This window comes from Mastigoproctus giganteus, chromosome 2 (genome assembly GCF_048544385.1).
Source record: "Mastigoproctus giganteus isolate SK-2022 chromosome 2, ASM4854438v1, whole genome shotgun sequence".
NCBI lineage: Eukaryota > Metazoa > Arthropoda > Arachnida > Uropygi > Thelyphonidae > Mastigoproctus > Mastigoproctus giganteus.
The window spans coordinates 255,847,878-255,867,010 of NC_143576.1; the positions used below are offsets into that span (position 1 = coordinate 255,847,878).

At 37.4% G+C, this 19,133-nt stretch overlaps 1 protein-coding gene across 3 annotated transcripts in view; it reads right to left on the reverse strand.

The window, feature by feature from the left end:
* The window catches only part of Br140 (bromodomain-containing protein 140), a 507,858-nt gene that overhangs the window by 33,943 nt on the left and 454,782 nt on the right, over positions 1 to 19,133 (reverse strand). For all 3 annotated transcript variants that reach the window (XM_090369105.1, XM_090369103.1, XM_090369102.1), the window contains exon 19: positions 16,326 to 16,496. In XM_090369105.1, the coding sequence (XP_090225231.1) occupies positions 16,326 to 16,496 (171 nt within the window). The remainder of the gene's footprint in view (positions 1 to 16,325; positions 16,497 to 19,133) is intronic.

Genomic DNA, 19,133 nt, shown 5'->3' on the forward strand with positions numbered 1-19,133 from the left:
CTTAAGGGCAGGAACTTAAAAGAACTCTAAATTGCTTTTGGATAATCACACTTTAAGCACACAGAAAATGCTCGATCACAATCGCTTGGCACCCGGGGCCTGTCAGTGATGCGATTATTTGTGAACAGGCCAAACAATTGTTTGAGGAACTTGGTGCTAAGGCTCCTAATACAAGTACTGGTTCTGTGAAGGAGTTTTTTGGCACCAAGGGGTGGTTTACTGGATTTAGGAAAAGGACTGGATTACACAGTGTTGTGGGGCGTGGTGAGGCTACCAGTGCAGATAGGGATGCTGCCGAGCAACATCGTGAGAAATTTAAGAAAATAACTGAGGATGAAGGCTTTCTTTTGCGATGAAACTGGACTTTTCTGGAAGAGAATGCCATGCAGAACATATATCACGAAGGAGAAGATCACCTTGCCTGGCCATAAGCCAAAAAGACTGGCTTACACTGCTCTTTTGTGCCAATGCTTCGGGTGACTGCATTTACCAAATGGTACTCGTGTACCATTTGGAGAACCCCAGAGCTTTTAAAAAAATCAGGAAAAACCGCCTTGGAGTTGTGTGGCATTCCCCCAACCACAAGGTGACCAGGAGTCTTTTTTCTGACTGGATGACTGAAGTGTTTGGCCCCACTGTCCATGACTACCTTAGGGAGAAGGATCTTCCATTGAAGGTTCTTTTAGTCATGGACAGTGCTCAAGCCCACCCTCCTAATTTTATGGAAGAATTACCAGACGAGTTCAGTTTTATCACGGTTCACTTCCTACCACCTAATATGATGCCTCTCCTCCAGCCTATGGACCAGCAGGTGATCACAAATTTTAAAAAAACTCTACACTAGGCACCGTTCAGGAAATGTTTTGAAGCCACTTCTTCCAGTGATGTGACTCTGAAGGACTTTTGGAAGTGCCACTTCAATAAAGCGGATGCTGTTTTTCTAATTGTGGTTGCTGGGAGGAGGTTTCTGTTAGGTGCTTGAATTCAGCTTGGACACCATTGTGGCTTGAAGTAGTGGCCCCAAGGGACTTCAGAGGCTTTCAACAGTTGGAAGAAGAGCCTGTTGTGCAGGAAATTGTGTGTCTGAGCAGTTCCATGGACTTGGAGATCAATGAGGACGTGGAGGACCACAGGAAGGATCTATCATTTGAGGAGCTAGCAGAGCTTCGCAATGAAGAGGCAGAGGCACTGAAGAAGAGGAAAGCTTTCGGGGACGAGGACAAGGAAAAAAGTCACAGCTTTCCAGCTGAGGACCTTAAAGAGGTGGAATAAATTCTTGCTGGAATAAACTGTCCAAACTTATAAAAGATTATCATCCAGATATTGCTGCCAAGGAAATGGGCCTTAATCATTTTAATGACACCTTGATGGCCCACTTTTGGAGGGTAAAAAAATCCAGAATAAAGCAGTCAACCCTGAATTTATTCTTCAAAAAGGTGGACAAATGCTCTCCAACTGATGAACCTCCCACAGAACAGTCACCGAAGATGAGTAGGAATGATGACTCCTCTCCTTCCACTTCTATGTGATTTTTTATGATTTTTATTAGGGAAAGTTTGTTTATATTTTTCTGGGGGAATATTGTTTATGCTTTTCTTGTGTGAAAGATTTTTTATGCTTTTATTGTGGAAAGTTCAATTATAGTTTTCACTAGGGAAAGATGTTTACCTTTTCATGTGCATTAGATTGTTTATGCTTTTTTATGAGGGAAAGTTTGTTCATATTTTTCACTAAGGAAACATTGTTTAGGCTTTTCAAATTTTATGTACAGTGTATAAAAGTTAAATAAATTAATTTTATATTATTTTTACACTTATATTTTTCATTTTATATTATATTTTTCCTGTTTAAATCGTTGTATTGGATGGTAACTTTGCTCTAGACTGTGGGCCTGGAACGGATTACCCCTAAATACAAAAATTTAATGTATGTTATGACGAACGAGGTTCTAGAACCAATTACGTTTGTTCTTGCATACCCCAGTGTATATTCATATAGGCTGTATTTTGAATACCAATGCCACTCACTAGTGATTGCCTGTTGTACTTTTAAATTTGGTAACCTCTGAAAAGTGCTCATGTTGCTTTTCTCACCATTTCTAACCTTCTTCTTTAAATAGACTTAAAAATTAACAAGTCTATTTAAAGATGTTATTCTACCAATCTATTTACACATTTAACCAAAGACAGCCAATGTGTAGACACATGTGTCATAATATTTTTTACTTCAAGTGGTGTACATCAGTTGGAACTGTTTAAATCTAACCACCAAGTATTCAATCACTTTCACAGGAAAGCACATGCAGCTCGCATTTCAGCACACAAATTAATAAGATGGCAAAGACAGCCTATTACTTCTCTTTTAATACTCTTCCTACTCCAGTGTTTAGACTTAGCATAACATTATCAACAATAATGTGGCAGACAGTTTTTCGAAGGAATCCCACATTTTAAAGGTGTTCAGAAGAAGATGTCCAATGTTGATCCTATAAAGTCACTTTCTGATGCTGGCACTGAGAGCAAGCTGCTTTCAATTTAACAATTTTTCTTATTTTTATTTTTTATTACAAAAGATCATCACAAAGGGAGATAGCTAAGATTCATTAATTACTGTCACGTGCAGCAATTAAAAACGATCCATTTTTCAGAGCCATCATTACCTTTTCTTTCTCTATCGTGCATTTCACTAGCAATGCCTGTTCTTTTGTTCTTCCACACATATATTTTTTGTTTTTCCACAAAAACAAGGAAAGTGATACTCAGGATAGAGAGTTAGCAACATATTCAAAATATTCAAAGTCCATGTGCTTCATAGTTCACCAAATTTGAAATAAATTTTGCAAAAACTTAAATATTGAATTTTCTTTGATGTGTTATAATTGTATAACATGGTCTTTAAAATGGAAAATAGAGGATTCTTATAGCTTCAACTTTATATTTTATGTCTATAACGTACTTTTTTTTTTTTTTTAATTTTTTAGCAGAATTAATTTTTTTTTGAAAGATATTAGTAAATAGAGATTTATGCTAACTGCTAACATTTATGTAATATTTTTTTTATTAAAAACTAAAAAAATTGTACAAATTAAGTATTGCAATCCACTAAGAAAAGATGAAATATTAGTATACTGCAAAAAGAATTTAAAAAAAACCAAAAAATAAAAAAAAAAAACCCAACTTTTTTTCTAAAATTAAAAAGAAAGTTTAACCCTGCCAGATGCAGCACCACCACGATCACAGTTTTGCAATTGTGCTGGCATTTACTGCAGTGGGCACATGTTAGAGCTGGTGAATAAAAACTTGAAGACATCCTCTATCACCAGAAAGTGGTTTTAGGTTTATACTGTGTATGCTATTCAAAACAATGTTTTAGTTTTGTAAAGGAAGTTTGCCGACACTCTATACATGTATTCACTCTTAACTTATTTGAAACTTACTTTTACATAATTTTGTATATGTATTTTAATAATGTTCAACAGGTTGTCTCAAGTAACTTTACTACAGGAAGTTGTAGCTTTTACATAAACCAGAGCAGACTTTTTTTAAAATTTTTTCCTCCAGATATTTCCCCTTTGTCCTCAAATTGGAGGATATGTATTTGACTCAAGGGTATATATAATCAGTTGTAGTCTGACTTCAGTGGTATGAAAAATCTTAGAGGCACTTATTAAGAGTGCAATACAGGGACATTTAGATAGATATGGCAGCTGAAGGATACACAACATGGCTTTGTTAAGGGAAAATCATGTTTAATTAAATTAGTAAGCAATTTCGACAGTTACTCATGAGCTGGATTTAGGGAACAATTTCAACATAGTTTATTTGGATTTTGGCAAAGCATTTAACTCGCTCAGTCCCTCATGAGAGGTTACTGTATAAGCTTGAACAGGTTGGAATTACTGGTAAGATTCTAAGATGGAATGCTGGGTGGCAGAAGGTTGCAATTAATGTATATTCTTCAGAATGGTGAAATGTAAGCAGTGGGGGTCTCTCAAGGATTGATTCTTGGACCACTGTTATTTCTCATTTTCATAAATAACATTGCCAAAGGGATAGAAGTCATGCTATCAAAATTTGCAGTCATTAATGATCAAGTGCCAAGCAACACTCCTTCAGGATGACCTAAACAGACTTCAAAGATGGTGGCTATGTTTTAATGCTGCTAAATGCAAGGTCTCAAACTTGTGGAATAGCAACCCCCAAAATAAATTATACACTTGGTGCAGTTGAATTAAAAACAGAGGAAGAAGGAAAGGGATCTGGGAGTTACAATACGGGTGAATATGAAGTTTTCTGAACAGTGTAAACAGGCAGCCAGGAAAGCCTATGGTGTCCTATTGGTGATTTATCAAATGCTATCCTGTAGAGATAGGGGGGCATAATCTCACTTTATAAGGCAATTGCAAGTCCACATTTGGAATACTGTGTTCAAGTATGAAGATCTCACTTGAAAAGACATTTAGCTTCTTGAAAGGGTCCAAAGATGGTCAACCCAAATGGTGAGATTGGCAGGAGGATGACCGTATAAGGAAAGACTGAGTGTGTGGGCTGCAGAGCTTGGCAACCAGGCACCTCAGAGACCACCTGATGAGATGTTTATAAAGCTCTGAGCAGGATTAGTAAACTTAAAACAGTGAGGAGGTAGAATTTTCACTGTTATAAAGAATTCCAGAACTAGGGGTCATAATTTCAAATTACAGAGGTTGAGATTTAGATTAGACCATAGGAAGTTTTCTTTTAGCTAAAAGTAGTTGACTGTTGGAACAAAAAAAAGTTGTTCTTGCAGGTAGTTGAGGCTGACAGTTTGAATAAATTCAAAGGTCAACAACCTGTGCGAGGAGGAAAGCATATAATTTGTATTTTCTTATCTTTTAGGTGTTTTTTTTTTGCTAGTGCAACAAAAACGTGTGGCTTCCTTGCACTACTATATGGTGAATACTATATTACTATACTGGTGGAAGAGACCATGTTGTTTCTTTATTACTGAGGTTGACAACTTTCTGAGAGTCAAGTAATCAGAACAGTCAGTGGCTGCTTCTATACCTGATTAATAGTATTAGTAGTGGCAATCATGTGAAGCAAGCCTCAAAAGCATATATATATATATAAAAAAAAAAACTACCCACAATCTGTCCACCCCTTCTAATAATCTGCCTAATTCTTCCTTAAATTTACTCAAACTACATATTTCAGCAGCACCAGAAGGAAGTTTGTTTCAACAATTACTTTGGCTGAAAGCAAATTAATTCCTATATATATTTGACAGAACCCCATGAGCTGTCCTAGCAGCCTGTCTGCATCACATGAAGAACTCCAAGTCAGATTCTACACTCCTAGGCCTCTTTCTTTCTTTCTTCACCACCCAATCTGCATTGATTACTATTGCTTTTATACAGTAGAACAATAGTCATCCCAGAATGACATGCAGATTGGGTAGTACCACACCTGTGGTGGTGTTACCTGGCATTTATCAATGTTAAACCTCAGTTGCCAATTCTCAGCCCACTGGCTAATTTTTCTGCCTTGTTGAAGTAGTATACTCTGATTTCTGTTATTAATCACTATGGCAACCTTTATATTATCTGTATACAGTCAGTCCTCGTATAACATGTGTTTACACTACACGAATTCGATCATACACGATTTATAAATAGGGGAACGATATCGTATATAACACGAACCAAATTCGCTTACGCACGATTCACCTTTGTGTTTACAAGAAATGGCAGTCAGACCAGAATCACCCCAACTGAACGCAACACTACAGGAATGAAGAGAAGATTCTGAAAATGTATTTATGTTTTTTATATCAGTGAAGGGGAAACACATTTTACCATAATAACGTAAAATTCCAGCTATTGGTATTATCGCAAATGCAATTAGATCGAGTTTACTACCATTTTATAACAGATTCTACTAGCAGGAATGCAACTGGAAATTGTTTTTATTGTTTTATGGTAGTAACCCCCAGAAATGTGCTTTAATAAAATTGAGCTAGAGTTGTCTTTGCCTTTATGGTGTTGTTTATTCAGTTGCTACACGCGCACAGCTTTGTTTATGTGTATCAAGCGTGCCTCCTCATTTTGTAATTGTGCTTTATTCCCTAAAAATGAGTAAAATACTTAAAAGGTGTGAAAAGGAAGTGTCCTGGTGAAGACACTACAGATTCAGAGAGAAAAAGGAAAGCAATATTGATAAACAGAGGCGGATTGGATCAAAAATTCTTACCCGGGAAAATTTGTAGTGGCCTCATACTAGCGTTTATGGCCAAAATCACACCGGCCTCCGACCCACCGTGGTTTCCCTGGTAAGACTTATGGCCAGTCCGCCTCTGCCGATAGAGAAAAAATATGAAATTGTGAAACGCTTTGAGCGAAATGAAAGACCATGTGATATTGCACGTGCTACAGCCCTAAATGAGGCAACACCGAGAATTACAAAGAATGCAGAGAAAATAAAACAACTTTTATAGCAGGAACAACTCAAAGTGTAATTAAAATCCATTAGATTAAGACACGTTTCCATTAAGACACGGAACAGCCGTTCCATCTCTTCCAAAGAATTGGAAGAGATGGAACGGCTGTCATCTTTTGGATAGAAAATCAAACAAAAAACAAGTTTGCTTACGATAGAAGCAAAAGAATTAGCAATATTTTATTATGTAATAGTTGTAATAAAATAAGTAAGTATTTTATTACGATTATTTATTGTGTTTGGTAATGTTTTGGTTACAAACGTGTGTTCAATCTTGGGTGGTCGGCACCTAAACCTATTTTTCCCATAGGGCCTGTTGTTTATATTGCACGATTTTGCATTGCACGAGGGTTTCTAGGAACACAACTATCGTGCTATACGAGGACTGACTGTACTTACACAATAAGCTTGATATACTTTCATAAAAACCATTAATAAATAATGAAAACAGTAAAGGATTTAGCACTGAGCCCTGAGGGACTCCATTAATAACATTGGGCTAAGAAGTGGCTCATTTACAATCATCCTTTTTGTTCTGCCACTCAATTATCCCTATATCTATAGAAAAACTTGTCCAGAGGCAAAACTGCTCCAATTTGTACAGTGGTACATCATGTGAAACAGTATCAAAAACTTTATTGAAATCTATGTATATGATGTCAAAATTATTTTTTTTCCCTTTCCTTTCCTTTGTTTTGCATCATAGTAACTATCAGATTAGCCAGACAAAATCTCCCTTTAACAAATCTATGCTGTGATTTCTGTATAACTGCATTCCTGTCAAGTTCATCTTGCCAATAGTTCTTTAACTACTACACCATTATTCTCTGTGGAACAGAAGTCAAGCTTATGGGTCTGCAATTACTCACTATACCCTTTGATTTTCTGTTGAGAATTGTGGAGACATTTGCACATCTCCAATCTAAACAACCTCATGAGAATCCAAGGATGCTCTCATAATTATGACTAAAGGTTTTCTTACATCTTTTTCTGCTACTTTTAATATAAATGGATAGCTCTCTCATCTGCCTGTGTGACTTATTTACTTTTAGCTGTACTGCTTCTATTGGAATGAGCAGAAGCCTGGAAAGTGAAGTGTTGGGGATTTCAAGGCCTGCCGAGAGCCATCATGGAACAAGTAAATACATGGGTTGTGTTAGGGTAAATAAGAGTAAGAATAGGTGCATGTATACTTGCACCAATGCTAGGAGTGTAGTAAATAAATTTGATGAATTTGAGGTTCTGGTAAAGACATCAAAGATGGATATCATTGGGATATCAGAGACATGGTGTCGCACAGAGATAACAAATTTTGCAACCTTTTCAGATAGAAAATTGATATGGGTGTCAAATCTAAGACCTCTGTCAATAAAGACTCCAATATATTTAATATTCTTAACAAGAATTACTAGGAAGGATTTGGGTATTAGAGGTAGGGCACTATCTCTTCTTTATGACTGTGTTTTCCTTCCTATTCTTTCTTACGGTATCTCAGCTTGGATAGACTGTGTTAATTTAAAAAAAATATAAAAGAAAACTGTATTCCATTCAGAGGACGATGCTCCTGAAAATGGCCCTAGTTTGCAGAACTGTCTCCACTGATGTGCTACAGATGCTAATTGATCTCTTTCAAGGAAAGAGGTCAATTAGCATAAATTAGTGTCATTAACAAGGAAAATGCTAATTGACCTCTATGTCTGTACACGTTTGTCAATCCTCCCTACCCGAGAGCCAAACCTACTCAAACAGCTGATCTCCCAGTCAAAACATCCATTCTAAGTGAGTGAATGTACCTTCTTATTGCTCTATGTATTTGTTGTGATTTATTTTACTTGCTGTGCTTAAAGTTATTTTTAGTCTTCACTTTACTGTGAAGTTAAATGAATGCGTTTCTAAAGTGCCCTGAAACATGGATAATTAAGAAGAAAAGTAACGTGGAGCCGGAGCTGATTGCTTCTACATCTACGACTACATCATCATCCCATGTGAGTAAAGAGGTGGATTCAGCAGTAACTAAAAGAACATTAAAAGTTAAACAATCAAGTGATAAAAAACGTAAATATCATGAATCATATTTATAATTTGGCTTTACATAGACAGAAAATTTAGTAGAACCGAATCCACAGTGCATTGTTTGCTCTGAAGTCCTGTCACAAAATTCTATGAAACCGTATCTTTTATGGTGACACTTTGAAACAAACATGAGCATTTAAAAAATAAGCCCTTAAGATATTTTGAATGTCTTTTGGAAGATTTGAGTAGTAGAAAAAGCGTAATTAAGCATTTTTCTGGTGTAGAAGAAAATGAAAGTGCCCTTAAAACATCTTACAATGTAAGCCTTCGAATTTCCAAAGCCAGAAAGGCTCACACAATAGGTTGCTGGAAGGCTCACACTTCTGCTGCTGGAAGAATGAGTGACTCATTCTGCTGGAAGAATGAGTGACTCATTCTGCTGGAAGTCTGCTGGAAGAATGAGTCACTCATTCTTCCAGCAGCAGAAGAAACAGTTTCTTGTATGTTTGCTCAAAAAGAGGCAAGCCTTGCCAGAACCATTCCTTTGTCAAACAACTCAGTTTCCAGGAGAATTAAAGATATGGCCTGTAATATTAAGGTCCAACTCATTCAATCTATTCACAATGTAGCCTGTGGTTTGCTGTACAAGTGGATGAGTTGACAGACGTAGCCTGGCTAGCTCAATTACTTGTTTTTGTACGTGGAAAATTCCAGGATGTAATATTTGAAGATATTTCATTTTTTAAGCCTCTCAAAACTTCTACTACTGGTGAGGATATTTTTAATATGATTGATTCAGTTTTTGCCGAAAACAACCTTGAATGGAAAAATTGTATTTCTGTATGTACTGACGGAGCAAAAGCAATGAGTGTTTATATCAAAGGACTGGCAGGTCGTATAAAACAAGTTGCACCAGAATGTAAATTCACTCGTTGTTTTTACCGTGAAGCGCTGATAGCTAAATTTCTTCCTGATGATTTGAAAAGAGTTCTGGATGAAAGTGGACAAATGATTAATTTCATCAAAACCCATCAAAACAGATGGGTTTGGATGAAACCATCAACCATTGAAGTCTTGACTTTTTTCAATTATGTGTGAAGAAATGGGTAGCCTACATAAGAGATTGCTGCGTCACACAGAAGTACGTTGGTTGTCACGAGGAAATGTTCTTTGCCGTTTATTTGAACTCCATAATGAAGTACACCTTTTTTTCATGGACCACGAGTTTCAACTTTCTTTAAGACTACATGACTTAGCTGATATTTTTGAAAAGGTGAATATTTGGAACTTATCATTGCAAGGAGACAACGTTGGTGTGTTCTATGCTGAGAAGAAAACAGAGGTCATGGTAAGAAAAATTTCTCTCTGGAAAAACGGAATTAAAAAGAACAGCTGTGACCTCAGCAACTAGATTCTTTTCTTAAAGAAAATGAGCAAATGATTCCAGACTTTGAAGACATCAGACAACAAATAATCATTCACTTAAACACTCTTAAAACTCTTATAAGGCAGTATTTTCCACCCTCTGATGAAATGCAAGTTCGAGACCCCTTCACATTTGATTTGTAAAAACGTAAGCTTCCACTGTCCAATAAAGACAAGTTGATTGATATATCTTGTGACAATAGTTTAAAAAGCATTCATTACAAAAAGTCATTGATTAGTTTTCGGATTGGAATGGAGAAGGAATATCCGACTTTGTCAAGAATTGCAGTCAAATATTTGTTACCTTTCACAACAACTTATTTATGTGGAACTGGCTGGATGTTGAAGATGACTTGCGACTCTACCTTAGCAAGATAACCCCAACCAATGATGAACTTTGTAAGCGTAATTAAGCACAACCATCTCTGATTACCCAGTAAAATGTTTATCATTTTATAAGATTTGTTAAATTGTTTATGTCACTCTGTGTTTATCGATATATGTAATTTATGAATACAAAATTTAATGTGTGTATATAGATATATGTTTTATTTTATTCCCATTGTTATACTATAACTACAGTTTTATCTGTCTATACAAGGGGTACACCAGTTACACATATCCAGGGGGTACATGAAGCATAAAAGGTTGAGAACCACTGAACTGTATAATATCGGTGTAGATACACCATAGTTTACCCATAAATTTGAACTACGTATGTAGTGTAAAGGCATCGTTTTAATTGTATCTCATATTGTGAGTGCCTTCACAACGAGATAGCTGGTAATGCACTACTTCAAATAAATAAATCTTCTCTAGTAGAGAAGACTACTGTCATTTATTTTCAGTAGATACCAGCACCCAGACAATCGTTTCGAAGATGGTGCACTTCATCATCAGTGAGTGGGCAGGTACCCTGGTACCCATTTGTGGAAATAACTTCACAACTGTGATGGCATGTTGCATTAACAGGGTGCCTGCCCACCCACTGATGATGAAGCCCACTAGCTTCAAAACGATCGTCTGGGTTGTGGATACCACCCAGACGATCGTTTTGAAGTGTCTGGGTGGATACCACCACTCAGACACTGAAAATAAATAATAGTAGTCTTCTTTACTAGAGAAGCATTATTTATTTGAAGTAGTGCAATACCAGCTATCTCGTTGTGAAGGCGCCCACAATATGAGATACAATTAAAACGATGCCTTTACACTACATAAGTAGTTCAAATTTATGGACAAACTATGGTTTTAATTTCAGTGTAGTTTTTAACTACATTGAAATTAAATATTTATAGCTAATTATATGGTAAGAATATACTCAGATACTTGACATAACGTGGCCTTGACAATGCTCCCCATATACACACTACTCAGACTCCCTCCAGTCACTAGCTGATCCGGAAGCCTCCTAGAGAGTTACCAACAGGTTCGGTCCGGTGTACTAACTAGCAGCCGGCCTGCGAACACCGTTTTAGAGCTGTACCCTTGAAATGTAAGGAGGATTGGATCTCGCCATGATGTCCACCATAACCTCAAATGTCAAACTGCATGATGGAAGAGATGGGGAAGGGTTGACCGGAACTTAGCTCTGGAGACTAAACATGGGTTCCACTACTTCAAGCCTCCAATAAGCAAAGTGGTGGTATTGCACCAGTCGATGAGAGTCATCTACACCTAGTATTGCCTGGTAATACAGAGGGGTGGCATTCCTCCATGTGGTGTGGGTGCCACACCTCGACCCCTGCTTTCATGGGTTCACACCTGGGTGGTCACCCACAGTGTGCTTGCACATGGGGGTTATACCCAGGATTACTAACAGTCCCACCGTTGTGAAGGTGCAAGTAGAGGATTTGGCTGTCACAGACTGTCCGGACTTCACCGAAATTGGATCCACTTGACTTGAGTGTCACCTGAATATCAGTTCCATCAGCGTTTTAGACTCCCAGGTAGCAAATATAGCTTGTCTGGCATATCTGAGAGAATGTCTGTGACAACTTCAAGGACCAGATTCCCTTCTTTTGATTCTCTCTCTCTCTCTCTCAGGGTAATGTGTGATTTTTTTTTTTTGGGTGTGCAGCTTAAGCCTCAGGCTTCCTTGCACAATATGGCTAATAATAACACGATGTTTATCCATACTGACATCGAATTACCATCTATGTGAATGCAGCGATGCAGTGTACCTATATACCTGCTAAGCAGTGGGTTTGTCCACTAGCAAGAGGGATGACATGTGTGTCATTGTCCAGGAATCAGGTATTCCATGAATTCTGTCCTATCAGTGCATGTGTCACATTCATTTTGATTCTCCACCAATAGCCTCATCGTTCCTTTGACATCCATTTAGGGCAAAACTTTGAACAATATTTCTTATTTGGCATAAAAATCTTAGCAGTTTCCGTGATGACTTTCTGAATGCTTCCCAATTAAAAGGTTGGTAACAGGGGTAAAAGGTAATGACGTTGAAGAACAGATATCATCTTTTAAGGGCACAAAGGGTGATATTGACGTTGGCATTAATGACATTAAGAGAAGGAGATCTGCAGATTTACTTAAGAAGTATAGGTCAATGCTGAAAAGAAGTCGCGAGTTAGGGTTAAATTTATAAGTATCTACAATTCTTCCCAGACATGATAGGAGGCAGTATATGATGAGAGCCTTGTCAATCAATTTGGGACTATTCCAGGCTCACGGGATAGAATTTTTCTCGGCATGGCCGGTGCTTGTTAACAGGGGAGACTGCTTTTAAAGGGATGGGATACACTTAAATAGAAGGGGTGCAAAAGTGTTTGCCGATGCTATCGAGGATTCTTGCATTGCTTCTATTAGAATGAGCAGCAGCCTGGAGGTGCAGGGTGCTGGGGGTTCAGGGACTGGTGGGAGTTATCATGAAACAAATAAATACATGGGTTGTGTTAGGGTAACTAAGAATAAGAATATGTGCATGTATACTAGCATTCACAACAATACTAGAAGTATAGTAAATAAATTTGATGAATTCGAAGTGTTGGTCAAGACATCAAAGGCAGATATTGTTGGGATAGCAGAGACGTGGTGTCACACAGATATAAGGAATGCAGAACTGGAATTTGGGGAGTACAATGTGTACAGAAAGGATAAACAGGATAGGAAGGGAGGAGGTGTTATGCTGTTAATTAAGAAAAACAAAATCAAAAGAAATGCATCCAGTTGATATAGATGAACAGTGCACTGTTGAGTCAGTTTGGTATGACATAAACACTGCGAAAGCAAAAATAAGAGTAGAAGTGTGTTATAGGCCTAATGACTCGGATGAGTACAATGAATAATTGTACAGAGAAATAGAGTGCGCTAGTAAATCAGAATGTCTTATAATTTTAACTTCCCAGATATAGACTGGAACTTATGGGTTGGTCACCCGCACACTAGTAAGACTTTTGTGGATTTATTGGATGAGTGTTTTTTGCAGCAGTATGTTCGAGAGGCAACCAGAGAGGGTAATACTCTTGATCTGGTTATCAGAAGTGATCATTCATGTATTAAGAATTTGCAGATAAAGGAACCATTAGGTGGCAGTGATCACAGTGTACTGATGTGGGATTTACTTAAAGATGTAACTAACATCAAAGCTAAAGGGAAGGGCTTTTGCTTTCATAAAGGTGACTGCAGGGGTCTCAAACAGTTTTTAAGTTCTGTACAGTGGAACCAACTGATTATGTTACCAACAGCAAATTCTAAGTGGGAAGTATTTGAGTAACTAATTGTGGAAGCCGCTTGGAATTTCAAACTGAAATGTCAAAATGTTGGGCTAAATGGAAGTCAGATGAACTAATGAGACTCGTGGCAGAAAAGAAAAATGAATGGAACACACATAAATTATTAGGCGACATAGATATAAGCTAGTCTGTAATCAGGTCACAAAGTAGATTAGGCAAGTGAAGGCAGATTACGAGAAATCTTTGGCAAAGGATGCTAAGAAAAACAGCAAGGATTTATTTACTATATAAACTCTAGAAGGATGGGGATGAATCAGATTAGCCCACTTGATATCGATGGTTCGACTGTTGATTCTGCTTAGATAGCTGATAATCTGAATGAGTATTTTGCATCTACATTCACACATGAGGAGTTATTAAAGGAGGAAAATGCTGGAAGTTGATCATAGTGTAACAGGGTGCGTAATGATTTTGTAATAACTGAGAGCAAAGTGGAGGAAAAATTGTTGAACTTAAACATAAAAAAGGTACTTGGGATGGATGGGATCTATCCAGTTATATTAAAGTAGGTGGCAAAGGAAGTAAGCAAACCCTTAGCCATAATTATGAGAGCATCCTTGGACTCGGGGAAGGTTCCCAAGGAATGGAGATGTGCAAATGTATCGCCAATTCACAAATGGGATTAAAGGGTAACATGAGTAATTATAGACTAGTTAGTTCAACTTCTGTTCTGGGGAAAATAATAGAGTCGCTGGTTAAAGATGCTTTGCAGGATCATCTAGACAAGATTTGGTATATTTATCAATGTTATTGATGAAAGTATATCAGGCTTAATGTTGAAGTTTGCAGATTATACAATACCATTACTGTCATTAATGTTAATAACAGTAATGGCAGGGTGCTACTGCAACAGGATCTAGAAAATTTGGGCAGTTGGGCTGAGAAGTGGCAACTGAAGTTTAACATTGACAAATGCAAAGTACTGCCTATGGTTAGAGGTAACCCCAGAGAAATGTACCAACTGTGTGGTACTACACTTAGGGAGGTAGAAAATGAAAAAGACCTGGGAATAATTGTGCAGTCAGATATGAGTTTTCTGAGCAATGTAGACAGGCTGCCAGAGCAGGCCATGGGTATTATCAATGATATACAGGAATTTTACTAGTAGGGAAAAGGAGGTGATTATCCCTTTGTATAAGGCAATGGTCAGGCCACACCTTGAGTATTGCATACTCAAGGCTGAAGGCATCATTTTAGGAAGTTTCTCGGCATGTACAGAGAAGGGCAAAAAGATTAGTAAGGGGAACGAAGGGGTTCTCTTACCAAGAAAGGCTTAAATTCTGCAAATTGCAGCGGCTAGAGATTAAACCTTATACACCTCAATCAGATCACTGCGAGGTGATCTGATTGAGGTGTATAAGGCCTTGAATGGATTGGGCATGCTGAATTCTGATGGGATACTTCCGCATGCCTAGATTACAAACCTGAGGGAGCATAAATTCAAACTGAGGAAAGAGACAGTTGTAGAATAAATGTGCGGAAATTTGTCTTTAGCCAGTGGGTAGTTAATTGCTGGAACAAACTTCCATCTGTTGTTGTGGAAGTTGATAGCATAGATAAATTCAAGGTGGAACTGGACAAACCCTTAGAAGAAATGAAATTGGTTTTTTTTTTGGCTGATGCTACATAAGCTCATACGCTTGCTTTTCTGCATGACCTACCTCCATTACTATTACTATGATCATGGTTTCCCACTGAAAAGAATTTAAAACTGTTTGAAGCCACTGTAGTTACCCTTATGAAAGCAAAACCCTCCCCTTTACCCTTGATAATACCTATATCTTTAAATAAACTCCACGTCAGTATGCTGTGATCACTACCACCTAGTGATTCCTTTATCTGGAGATTCTTAATGCATGAAGAGTCACTAGTATAAAAACAGTTACCTAATAAATTCAAATCCAGAAATGTTTTGCTACTGTGTGACTGAACAAATCAGAAGTTCCAGTTAATATCAGGAAAGTTTAAATCCACCAGTATAGGCCATCCTGATTTGCTGGTCCATTCTATTTGTCTGCATAGTTGTTTTTTTTTTTTTTTTTTTTTTATGAAAACCCCAAACACGAAAGGTATCAAAACCTATAGTACTTAGTACCGTGCATGGGTTGAAGGAGAAGTATGGGGGGGGGGATGCTAGAAACTTTGCTCTACAGACTAAACATGGGTTTCATCACTTCAAGCCTCCAAATAAGCAAAGTGGTGGTATTTCACCAGTCGATGAAGGTCATCTACCACCTGTTTGTTATATTCATCACAGTTGTTTGCCATATAACATATTCCTACTATCATTTTTGTTTTCTCACTGTCCCACCAAACTAACTCAACATTGCACTGGCCACCAGCATTGTTCCATGTTGTTGGATTCTGTGCACTTCTTAATGAAGAGTACAGCTCTATCTCCTCCTTTCTTGCCTGTCCTTTTTGAACTTATTGTACTTGCCATATTCACATTCCACATCACTACAATGTCCACATTTGATGAATTAACCAATACTTCAAATTTATTACATTTGTTTACTATACTGCAAATATTTGCTTGTCCTGTATGGATTCCAGCAGGCTCTATAATAACACAAAAGATTTTAATTTTTAGAACATATTTATTGTTATAAATGTATTTAGCATGGATACCTACAATTTAAAGACCCAATGATCTTACCTCTGTGATTTGAGTCATCTGGTCCTCCACCAGAATCAAGCATGGGATCTGAATCATCATCACCCTCACTTTCACTTCCTGAATGACTGTCAGAAATGACACTGCTGCTTGAGTTACTACTAACAGTACTACTTGTTTCTGAATTATTATCTGAATCACTGGCTTGGTCCTCTACAAATACAGAAGTAATTATAATAGAAAAGTTAATATACATAAATATTTAAAGTGAAAAAAAAAAAAAAAAAACCCTGAATAATAATACAAAAAAATTATAACAGAAGATAAACTATTTCCCCTCCCCACCACTAAAATAACAAGAACAAATGAAATGAAGGCACTGAAGTATACAACTGATTGATATACATTACTCATTACTGAGACCTGGAAGGAAACCGTTTACGAAAATTTGCAGGTACCAATACATAAACAATTTGCTTTTAAAGAATGGGAAAGTAATACTAAAACTATAGGATCGGTTATCTGTTTGTCATGACTCTTTCAGCAGCAGTATGTACATAACAAGATGAAGTATGGATCACCTCAAGAAAGTACAATGCCTTAGACCTCAGCACCATTATAGATTCAAGTGAATCTGAGTAGTGACAGTTTATTGGGTTTACAGATTTCTGAGATTGTGAGGTTGCTGAACACTACAGATGACTGAAATAAGAGAGTGTATGGGGATGAGAAAGATTTCTAGGTTCTGAAACTTAAAAAGTTTCAGAACCTAGAAATTCTGACAGCCCCCCTAAAAAAAGGTGTGGGGGGGGGTGACTGTCAGATGTACTCTAATGAGTACAATGAACAATTGTACAGAGAAATTGTACAATACAAAATATGTCTAGGGAAAATCTGCACCGCACCAGTACATGGTGGATACAGAGGAATTCCTAAACTGTTCCGTAGCAGTGGACGAAACATGGGTCTACTACATCCAACTTAAAACGAAACACCAGTGTGAACAACTTAATTCAAAAGGCAAAGTCTATTCTTTCAGCTGGGAAAGTTTGTGACATTGCTCCTTTTGGGATTCTGGGAAAAGTGGTGGTGCTGGTTGATTTTTTCCAAAGAGGGACCAAATTATTACTAGAGCATAATGCATATTAGTATTAGCAATGGCCATATGATGCAAGGAAGCCTATGGCTTATGCCGCATCAGCCAAAAAAATAAAATAATAAAATAAATAATAATAAAACTAAAATAAATAAAATAATAATAAGAAAATTAAAAAATAATAATAATTAATAAGAGAAAAGGAAATAGACAACCTATGTGTTTCCTCTCCTACCATAGGTAATTATCCAGCTGATTTTTGAATAACTGTCAGCCTCTACCACCCATGTAGGTAACTTATTCCAGTAATTTATAACTGCTGGTTAAAATAAAACTTCCTGCAATCCAGTCTAAACATCTCCCCAAATTCATTTTGTTTTTGCCTCTCAGAGCCTTAAACACCTCAATCAAGTCTCCTCTAAGGTACCTAGTTTCCAAGCTCTGCTACCCACATATTCGACGTCTTTCCTCATATGGATGCCCTTTTGCTGATCACACCAGGCGAGTTACCTGTCTTTGAACCCTTTCAACAAGCACAATGTCTTTCTTTAGGTGTGGTCTCCATACTTGAACATAGTATTCCAAGTGTGTGGTCTAACAATAGCCTTATATAATGGGATTATGATGTCTTTATCTCTACTAACAATTGTTTGATAAATTATCGGACACCATGGGCCTTCCCTGCAACCAGATTACAATGCTCGGAGAACTTCGTGTCTGAGCGTATCATAACACCCAAGTCCCTTTTCTCCCCTACCAGCTTTAGTTCAACTCCACCAAGTGTATAAGTTATTTTGGGGTTACTGTTCCCCAGGTGCAATACCTTATATTTTGCTGGATTAAAGCATAGCTGCCATTTTTCTGACCATCACTGAAGTCTATGTAGGTCACTCTGAGGTTAACGATCACAGCTCTACTTGGCGGTGATCGTTAACTACTCTACCAATATTTACATCATCTGCAAATTTAGACATCACGCCCTCTATCCATTCATCAATGTCATTTATGAAAATCAAAAACAACAGTGGTCCTAATACTGATCCTAAGGGAACCCCCACTTCTTACATCAACCCAATCTGAAGAATAACCATTTATCCCAACCATCTGCCTCCTGCCCTGAAGCCATCCAGCTAAGGATTTCCCTTGTGATTCCAACCTGTTCCAGCTTATAAAATAATGGCTCATGTAGGAGTGAGTCAAATGCTTTGCTGAAATCCAAATAAACAATGTCGAAATTATTCCGTAAGTCCAACTCTTGAGTGACCCTGTCAAAATAGCTGACCAGATTAGTTAAACATGATTTTCCCTTTACAAAACCATGTTGAGTATCCTTCAGAATTTCATTTCTATCTAAATGATCCTGAATTCCACCCTTGATCATTGTCTCCATGATTTTCTCTACTACTGAATTTGTACTAACCGACCAGTAATTTCCCAGTTCACTCTCAGAATCACTGTTGTGTATTGGAGACACATTGGTACTTTTCCAATCCAACGGATTCACTCACAAGTCCAGTAATGCTCTCATAATTAGCCTCAATGGTTCAATGCACTTGCCACCTCCCTTAAGATTATAGGGTACATGCCATCAACCTCAGGAGCCTTAATGGCATGTAGGCTCGAAAGTTTTTTTAACATGCAAAATTTCAACTTCACTCTCATAATTTCTCATTGCCGTAAAGGCTTTTCTTCTGTAAATATCGATGCAAAATAACTGTTGAGTTCATCTACAACTTCAGCTTGGGTATCTAACT